This window comes from Calypte anna, unplaced genomic scaffold (genome assembly GCF_003957555.1).
Source record: "Calypte anna isolate BGI_N300 unplaced genomic scaffold, bCalAnn1_v1.p scaffold_121_arrow_ctg1, whole genome shotgun sequence".
NCBI lineage: Eukaryota > Metazoa > Chordata > Aves > Apodiformes > Trochilidae > Calypte > Calypte anna.
The window spans coordinates 254-10,715 of NW_022045433.1; the positions used below are offsets into that span (position 1 = coordinate 254).

The following is a 10,462-nucleotide window of genomic DNA, read 5'->3' on the forward strand; positions in this document are numbered from 1 at the left end:
CGTCTCCTGACTCTACCTCTACCTCTACATCTACCTCGTCTCCTAACTCTACCTAGTCTGCTGACTCTACCTCCTCTCCTGACTCTACCTCATCTTCTGAGTCTACCTCTACCTCTACATAAAACTCGTATCTTGACTGTCCCTTGTCTTCTGACTGTACCTCGTCTCCTGACTCTGCCTCATCTCTTGACTTTACCTCTACATGTACATCTACCTCGTCTCCTGACTCTACCTTATATCCTGGCTCTACCTCTACCTCTACATCTGCCTCGTCTCCTGACTCTACCTCTACCTCAACATCTGCCTCGTCTTTTGACTCTTCCTCTTCCTCTATATCTACATCATCTTCTGACTCTACCTCGTCTCCTGACTCTACCTCTACCTTTACATCTACCTCGTCTCCTGACTCTATGTCGTCTCCTGACTCTACCTCGTCTCCTGGCTCTACCTCGTCTCCTGGCTCTACCTCTACCTGTACATCTACCTCGTCTCCTGACACTACCTCATCTCCTGGCACTACCTCATCTCCTGACTCTACGTCTCCCTCTAAATGTACCTCGTCTCCTGACTCTACCTCGTCTCCTGACTCTACCTCTACATCTACATGGTCTCCTGACTCTACCTAATCTCCTGACTCTTCCTCTTCTCCTGACTCTACCTCGTATCCTGACTTCCCCTCGTCTCCTGACTTTACCTCCTCCTCTACATCCATCTTGTTTCCTGTCTCTCCCCTGTCTCCTGACTCTACCTCTACCTCTATACCTACCTCGTCTCCTGACTCTACCTCTACAGATACCTCGACTCCTGACTCTACCTCGTCTGTTGACTCTACCTCGTCTCCTGACTCTACCTAGTCACCTGACTATACCTCGTCTGCTGACTCTACCTCTACCTCTACCTCTACATCTACCTCTACTCCTGACTCTGCCTCGTCTCCTGACTCTATCTTATCTGCTGGCTCTAGCTCTACCTCTTCCACGTCTCCTGACTCTACCTAGTCTCCTGACTCTACCTCTACCTCTACATCTACCTCAACTCCTGACTCTGCCTCGTCTCCTGACTCTACCTTATCTCCATGCTCTAGCTCTACCTCTTCCTTGTCTCCTTACTCTGTCTCATCTCTTGACTCTACATCGTCTCCTGACTCTACTTGGACCTCTACATCTACCTCATCTCCTGACTCTCCTGACTCTACCTTGTTTTCTGACTCTACCTCTACATCAGTCTCATCTCTTGACTCTACCTCGTCTCCTTACTCTACGTCTACCTCTACCTCTACGTGTACCTTGTCTCCTGATTCTACCTCGTCTCCTGACTCTACCTCTACATCTACCTCGTCTCCTGACTCTACCTCGTGTCCTGACTCTAGCTCTACCTCTACATGTACCTCGTCTCCTGACTCTACCTCTACTTCTACATATACCTCGTGTCCTGACTCTAGCTCTACCTCTACTTCTACCTCGTCTTCTGACTCTACCTCTTCCTATACATGTACATCGTCTTCTGACTCTACCTCGTCTCCTGGCTCTACCTTGTCTCCTGACTCTACCTGTACCTCTACATCTACCTCATCTCCTTGCTATACCTTGTTTCCTGACTCTACCTGTACCTCTACATCTACCTCGTCTCCTGACTCTACCTTATCTCCTGGCTCTACCTCTACATCTACCTCATCTCCTGACTCTACCTCGTCTCCTGACTCTACCTCTACCTCAACATCTACCTCGTCTCCTGACTCTACGTCGTCTCCTGAATCTACCTCGTCTCCTGAATATACCTCGTCTCCTGGTTTTACCTCTACCTGTACATCTACCTCATCTCCTGACTCTACTTCTACCTCTACATCTACCTCATCTCCTGACTCTCCTGACTCTACCTCGACTCCTGACTCTACCTCTACCTCTACATCCACGTAGTCTCCTGACTCTACCTCGTCTCCTGACTCTACCTCTTCCTCTACATCTACCTCGTCTCCTGACTCTACCTCGTCTCCTGACTCTACCTCGTCTCCTGACTCTACCTCTACCTGTACATGTACCTCGTCTCCTGACTCTACCTTGTCTCGTGACTCTGCCTCTTCCTCATAATCTACCTCGTCGCCTGACTCTACCTCGACCTCTACATCTACATCGTCTCCTGATCTACCTCGACTCCTGACTCTACCTCTACCTGTAAATGTACCTCGTCTCCTGACTCTACCTCATCTCGTGACTCTGCCTCTTCCTCATAATCTACCTCGTCGCCTGACTCTACCTCGACCTCTACATCTGCATCGTCTCCTGACTCTACCTCGACTCCTTACTCTACCTCTACATCTACATCCACGTAGTCTCCTGACTCTACCTCGTCGCTAGACTCTTCCTCTACATCTACCTCGTCTCCTGACTCAACCTCGTATCCTACCTTTACCTCGTCTCCTGACTCTACCTCTACTGTACATGTACCTCGTCTCTTGACTCTACCTCGTCTCCTGACTCTACCTCTTCCTCATCATCTACCTCACTCCTGACTCTGCCTCAAAATCTACATCTACCGTGTCTCCCGACTCTACCTCGACTCCTGACTCTAGCTCTACCACCACATGCACGTAGTCTCCTGACTCTACCTCTACCTCTACATCTACCTCGTCTCCTTACTCTACCTCATCGCCTTACTCTACCTAGTCTCCTTACTCTACCTCGACTCCTGAATCTACCTCGACTCCTGACTCTACCTCTACCTCAACATCCACGTAGTCTCCTGACTCTTCCTCAACTCCTGACTCTACCTCTACCTCTACATCTTCGTCGTCTCCTGACTCTACCTCGTCTCTTGACTCTACCTCGTCTCCTGACTCTACCTCGTCTCCTGGCTCTACCTTGTCTCCTGACTCTACCTCTACCTCTACATCTACCTCGTCTCCTGGCTCTACCTCGTCTCCTGACTCTACCTCGTCTCCTGACTCTACCTCGTCTCCTGACTCTACCTCGTCTCCTGACTCTACCTCGTCTCCTGACTCTACGTCATCTCCTGTCTCTACCTCTACCTCTACATCTACCTCGTCTCCTGGCTCTACCTCGTATCCTGACTCTACCTCTACCTCTAAACCTACCATATCTCCTGACTCTACCTCGTCTCTATACTCTACCTCGTCTCCTGACTCTACCTCGTCTCCTTACTCTACCTCTACCTCTACATCTACCTCGTCTCCTTACTCTACCCCGTCTGCTGAATCTACCTCCTTTCCTGACTCTACCTTGTCTTCTGAGTCTACCTCTACATCTACCTCGAATCCTGACACTACCTCTACCTCTACATAAAACTCGTCTCTTGACTGTACCTTGTCTCCTGACTCTACCTCATCTCTTGACTTTACCTCTACACCTACATCTACCTCGTCTCCTGACTCTACCTTATCTCCTGGCTCTACCTCTACATCTACCTTGTCTTCTGACTCAACCTCTTCCTCTACATCTACATCGTCTTCTGACTCTACCTCGTCTCCTGACTCTTCGTCTCCCTGTAAATCTACCTCGTCTCCTGACTCTACCTTGTCTCCTGACTCTACCTCATCTCTTGACTTTACCTCTACACCTACATCTACCTCGTCTCCTGACTCTACCTTATCTCCTGGCTCTACCTCTACATCTACCTCGTCTTCTGACTCAACCTCTTCCTCTACATCTACATCGTCTTCTGACTCTACCTCGTCTCCTGACTCTTCGTCTCCCTGTAAATCTACCTCGTCTCCTGACTCTACCTTGTCTCCTGACTCTACCTCGTCTCCTGACTCTTCCTCGTCTCCTGACTCTACCTCCTGACTCTACATCCATCTCCTTTCCTGTCTCTACCCTGTCTCCTGACTCTACCTCTACCTCTATACCTACCTCGTCTCCTTACTCTACCTCTACAGCTACCTCGACTCCTGACTCTACCTCGACTCCTGACTCTACCTCGACTCCTGAGTCTACCTCGTCTCCTGACTCTACCTCGTCTCTTGACTCTACCTCTACCTCTATATCTACCTCTACTCCTGACTCTGCCTCGTCTCCTGACTCTACCTTATCTCCTGGCTCTATCTCTACCTCTTCCACGTCTCCTGACTCTACCTAGTCTCCTGACTCTACCTCGTCTGCTGACTTTACCTCTACCTCTACATCTACCTCAACTCCTGACTCTGCCTCGTCTCCTGATTTTACCTTATCTCCTGGCTCTAGCTCTACCTCTTCCTCGTCTCCTGACTCTATCTCGTCTCCTGACTCTACTTCTACCTCTACATCTACCTTATCTCCTGACTCTCCTGAGTCTACCTCGACTCCTGACTCTACCTATTCCTCTACATCTACCTCGTCTCCTGACTCTACCTCCAACCTCTACATCTACCTCGTCTCCTGACTCTACCTCGTCTCATGAGTCTACATCTACCTCTACATCTACCTCTTCTCCTGACTCTACCTCGTCTTCTTACTGTACCTCGTCTCCTGACTCTACCTCTACCTGTACATGTACCTCGTCTCCTGACTCTACCTCTTCTCGTGACTCTGCCTCTTCTTCATAATCTACCTCGTCGCCTGACTCTACCTCGACCTTTACATCGACATCGTCTCCTGACACTACCTCGACTCCTGACTCTACCTCTACATCTATATCCAAGTAGTCTCCTGACTCTACCTCTAACTTTACATCTACCTTGTCTCCTGATTCTACGTTGTCTCCTGACTCTACGTCGTCTCCTGACTCTACCTCGTCTCCTAGCTCTACCTCGTCTCCTGACACTACCTCGTCTCCTTTACACTACGTCTCCCTCAAAATCTACCTCGTCTGCTGACTCTACCTCGTCTCCTGACTCTACTCGTCTCCTGACTCTACCTCTACCTCTTTATCTACATGGTCTCCTGACTCTACCTCGTCTCCTGACTCTTCCTCTTCTCCTGACTCTACCTCGTCTCCTGACTTCCCCTCGTCTCCTGACTCTACCTCCTCTTCTACATCAACCTCGTTTCCTTTCTCTACCTCGTCTGCTGACTCTACCTTCTCCTCTATACCTACCTCGTCTCCTGACTCTACCTCTTCATCTACCTCGTCTCCTGACTCTACCTCGTCTCCTGACTCTACCTCGTCTGCTGACTCTACCTCTACCTCTACATCTACCTCAACTTCTGACTCTGCCTCGTCTCCTGACTCTACCTTATCTCCTGGCTCTAGCTCTACCTCTTCCTCGTCTCCTGACTCTACCTAGTCTCCTGACTCTACCTCTTCTGCTGACTCTACCTCTACCTCTACATCTACCTCAACTTCTGACTCTGCCTCGTCTCCTGACTCTACCTTATCTCCTGGCTCTAGCTCTACCTCTTCCTTGTCTCCTGACTCTACCTAGTCTCCTGACTCTACCTCTTCTGCTGACTCTACCTCTACCTCTACATCTACCTCAACTTCTGACTCTGCCTCGTCTCCTGACTCTACCTTATCTCCTGGCTCTAGCTCTACCTCTTCCTCGTCTCCTGACTCTACCTAGTCTCCTGACTCTACCTCTTCTGCTGACTCTACCTCTACCTCTACATCTACCTCAACTTCTGACTCTGCCTCGTCTCCTGACTCTACCTTATCTCCTGGCTCTAGCTCTACCTCTTCCTCGTCTCCTGACTCTATCTCGTCTCCTGACTCTACATCGTCTCCTGACTCTACTTCTACCTCTACATCTACCTCATCTCCTGACTCTCCTGACTCTACCTCGTCTCCTGACTCTACCTCCAACCACTACATCTACCTCGTCTCCTGACTCTACCTCGTCTCATGAGTCTACATCTACCTCTACATCTACCTCGTCTCCTGACTCTACCTCCACCTCTACATAAAACTCGTCTCTTTACTCTACCTCGTCTACTGACTCTACCTCGTCTCCTGTCTCTACCTCTACCTCTACATCTACCTCGTCTCCTGAGTCTACCTCTACATCTACCTCGTCTCCGGACTCTACCTCGTCTCCGGACTCTACTTCATCTACTGACTCTACCTCCTCTCCTGACTCTACCTCCTCTCCTGACTCTACTTTGTCTCCTAACTCTACCTCTAACTCTACATCCACGTAGTCTACTTACTCTACCTCGTTTCCTGACTCTACCTCGTCTCCTTACTCTACCTCGCCTCCTGACTCTACCTCTGCCTCTCACTCTATATCGTCTCCTGACTCTACCTCGTCTCCTGCCTCTACCTCTTCTCCGGACTCTACCTCCACCTCTACATCTACATCGTCTCTTTACTCTTCCTCGAGTCCTGACTCTACCTCAACTCGTGACTCTAACTCTACCTCTACATCCACGTAGTCTCCTGACTCTACCTTGTCTCCTTACTCTACCTCGTCTCCTGACTCTACCTCTACATCTACCTCGTCTCCTGACTCTACGTCGACTTGTGACTCTACCTCTACATCCACGTAGACTCCTGACTCTACCTCTTCTCCGGACTCTACCTCCACCTCTACATCTACCTCGTCTCCTTACTCTTCCTCGACTCCTTGGTCTACCTCAACTCCTGACTCTAACTCTACCTCTACATCCACGTAGTCTCCTGACTCTACCTTGTCTCCTTACTCTACCTCGTCTCCTGACTCTACCTCTACATCTACCTCGTCTCCTGACTCTACGTTGACTTGTGACTCTACCTCTACATCCACGTAGACTCCTGACTCTACCTCGTCTCCTGACTCTACCTCTTCTCCTGACTCTTCCTTTTCTCCTTACTCTACCTCTATTTCTACATCTACCTAGTCTCCTGGCTCTACCTTGTCTCCTGACTCTACCTCTACTTCTACATCTGCCTCGTCTCCTGACTCTACCTCGTCTCCTGACTCTACCTCTACATCTACATGTACCTCGTCTCCTGACTCTGCCTTGTCTCCTGACTCTACCTGTTCCTTTTCTTCTACCTCGTCTCCTGACTGTACCTCGTCTTCTGACTCCACCTCTTCCTCCACATCTACCTCACTTCTTGTCTCTACCTCATCTCCTGACTCTACCTCTACCTCTACATCTGCCTTGTTCCCTGACTCTGCCTCCACCTCTACATAAGACTTGTCTCTTGACTCTTCCTCGTCTACTGACTCTACCTCGTCTCCTGTCTCTACCTCGACCTCTACATCTACCTCATCTCCTGAGTCTACCTCTACATCTACCTCGTCTCCGGACTCTACCTCGTCTCCGGATTCTACCTCGTCTACTGACTCTACTTCGTCTCCTGACTCCACCTCCTCTCCAGACTCTTCTTCCTCTCCTGACTCTACTTCGTCTCCTAACTCTACCACTAGCTCTTCATCCACGTAGTCTACTTACTCTACCTCGTCTCCTGACTCTACCTCGTCTCCTTACTCTGCCTCGCCTCCTGACTCTACCTCTGCCTCTCACTCTATATCGTCTCCTGACTCTACCTCGTCTCTTGCCTCTACCTCTTCTCCGGACTCTACCTCCACCTCTACATCTACATCGTCTCTTTACTCTTCCTCGAGTCCTGACTCTACCTCAACTCGTGACTCTACCTCTACCTATAAATCCGCGTAGTGTCCTGACTCTACCTCGTCCCTGACTATACTTCGTCTCCTGACTCTACCTCTACCCCTACATCTACCTCGTCTCCTGACTCTACCTACACTCCTGACTCTTCCTTGTCTCTTGACTCTACCTCGTCTCCTGACTCTACCTTGTCTCCTGACTCAACATCGTCTCCTGAATCCACCTCTACCTCTACATCTACCTCGTCTCCTGACTCTTCCTTTTCTTTTCACTCTACCTCGTCTCCTGACTCTACCTCGTCTCTTGACTCTGCCTCGTCTCCTGACTCTACCTCGTCTCTTGACTCTAACTCTGCCTCTACATATACATCGTCTCCTGGCTCTACCTCTGCATCTACCTAGTCTCCTGACTCTAAGTCATCTCCTGACTCTACCTCGTCTCCTGACTCTACCTCGTCTCCTGATTCTCCCTCTTCCTCTGCATTTTCCTTTGTCGCCTGACTGTATATCATCTCCTGACTCTTCCTCTTCCCCTATATCTAACTAGTCTCCTTACTCTACCTCCTCTCCTGACTCTACTTCGTCTCCTAACTCTACCTCTGCCTCTACATCTACCTTGTCTCCTGTCTCTGCCTCGTCTCCTGACTCTACCTCTACCTCTACATATGCATCCTCTCCTGACTCTAGCTCGTCTCCTGACTCTACCTCTACCTTTACAGATACCTCGTCTCCTGACTCTACGTTGTCTGCTGACTCTACGTCGTCTCCTGGCTCTACCTCGTCTCCTGACTCTACCTATACCTTTACATCTACCTCGTCTCCTGACTCTTCCTCGTCTCTTGACTCTACCTCGTCTCCTGACTCTACCTCGTCTCCTGACTTAACATCGTCTCCTGAATCCACCTCTACCTCTACATCTACCTCGTCTCCTGACTCTTCCTCGTCTCTTCACTCTACCTCGTCTCCTGACTCAACATCGTCTCCTGAATCCACCTCTACCTCTACATCTACCTCGTCTCCTGACTCTTCCTCGCCTCTTCACTTTTCCTCGTTTGCTGACTCTTCCTCTTCTCCTGACTCTACCTCGTCTCCTGACTCTACCTCGTCTCCTGGCTCTACCTCTTCTCCTGACTCTACATCTACCTCTACATCCTCGTAGACTCCTGACTCTACCTCTACCTCTACATCCACGTAGTCTCCTGACTCTACCTCGTCTCCTGACTCTACCTCGTCTCCTGACTTTACCTCTGCATCTACCTATTCTCCGGACTCTAAGTCGTCTTTTGACTCTACCACGTCTCCTGACTCTACCTCTTCCTCTACATCTTTCTTTTGTCGCCTGACTCTACATCATCCCCTGACTCTTCCTCTACATCTATATCTAACTCGTCTCCTTACTCTACCTCCTCTCCTGACTCTACTTCGTCTCCTAACTCTACCTCTAAATCTTCATCCACGTAGTCTCCTTACTCTACCTCGTCTCCTTACTTTACCTCGTCTCCTTACTGTACCTCATCTCCTGACTCTACGTCGTCTCCTGACTCTACCTTGTATCCTGACTCTACCTCTTCCCCTACATCTCCCTCGTCTCCTGACTCTACCTCGTCTCCTGGCTCTACCTCGTCTTCTGACTCTACCTCGTCTCCTGACTCTACCTCTACCTCTACATCTACCTCGTCTCCTGACTCTACCTCGTCTCCTGACTCTGCCTCTTCTCCTGACTCTACCTCTCCCACTACAGCTACCTAGTCTCCTGGCTCTACCTTGTCTCCTGACTCTACCTCTACATCTGCCTCGTCTCCTGACTCTACCTCATGTCCTGACACTTCCTCGTCTCCTGACTCTACCTCGTCTCCTGACTCTACCTCTACATCTACATGTACCTCGTCTCCTGACTCTGCCTTGTCTTTTGACTCTACCTGTTCCTTTACTTCTACCTCGTCTCCTGACTCTACCTCGTCTTCTGACTCCACCTCTTCCTCCACATCTACCTCACTTCTTGACTCTACCTCATCTCCTGACTCTACCTCTACCTCTACAACAGCCTCATCTCTTGACTCTACCTCGTCTCCTTACTCTACCTGTACCTCTACATCTACCTTGTCTCCTGACTCTAACTCCACCTCTACATAAAACTCGTCAGTTGACTCTACATCGTCTACTGACTCTACCTCGTCTCCTGTCTCTACCTCTACCTCTACATCTACCTCGTCTCCGGACTCTACCTCGTCTCCTGACTCTACTTCGTCTCCTGACTCTACCTCGCCTTCTGACTCTACCTCGTCTCCTGACTCTGCCTCCTCTCCTGACTCTTCCTCCTCTCCTGACTCTACTTCGTCTCCTAACTCTACCTCTAACTCTTCATCTACGTAGTCTACTTACTATACCTCGTCTCCTGACTCTACCTCGTCTCCTTACTCTACCTCGCCTCCTGACTCTACCTCTGCCTCTCACTCTATATCGTCTCCTGACTCTACCTCGTCTCCTGCCTCTACCTCTTCTCCGGACTCTACCTCCACCTCTACATCTACCTCGTCTCCTTACTCTTCCTCGACTCCTGACTCTACCTCAACTCGTGACTCTACCTCTACCTCTACATTCACGTAGACTCCTGACTCTACCTCGTCTCCTGACTCTACCTCTACCTCTACATCTACCTTGTCTTCTGACTCTACCTCGTCTCCTGACCCTTCCTCATCTCCTGACCGTTTCTCGTCTCCTGACTCTACCTTTACTTTGTCTCCCGACTCTTCCTCTACCTCGTCTCCTGACTCTTCCTCTACCTCTACCTCATCTTTGGACTTTTCGTCTACTTTTACCTCATCTCCTGACTCTACCTCTACCTCTATCTCATCTCCTGACTTTACCTTGACCTCTACCTCTACCTCGTCTTCTTACACTATTTCTGTTGTATACACATGGAATTGAAAATATAAAGTATGTCTCTTTAATAATTTTTTTTGTTTCCTTCTTCCTGCT

General features: G+C 49.7%; 1 protein-coding gene across 1 annotated transcript; it reads left to right on the plus strand.

Moving 5' to 3' along the window:
• Positions 1 to 737: 737 nt before the first annotated feature.
• Positions 738 to 8,443, plus strand: LOC103539463 (uncharacterized protein DDB_G0271670-like; the record flags this gene model as incomplete). Its single annotated transcript, XM_030468461.1, has 6 exons — positions 738 to 817; positions 1,442 to 1,706; positions 2,829 to 2,951; positions 3,363 to 3,711; positions 7,048 to 7,294; positions 8,171 to 8,443. Coding segments are annotated over 6 exons (1,337 nt in total), but the record flags the coding sequence as incomplete, so codon positions are not given.
• Between the last annotated feature and the right edge of the window lie 2,019 nt (positions 8,444 to 10,462).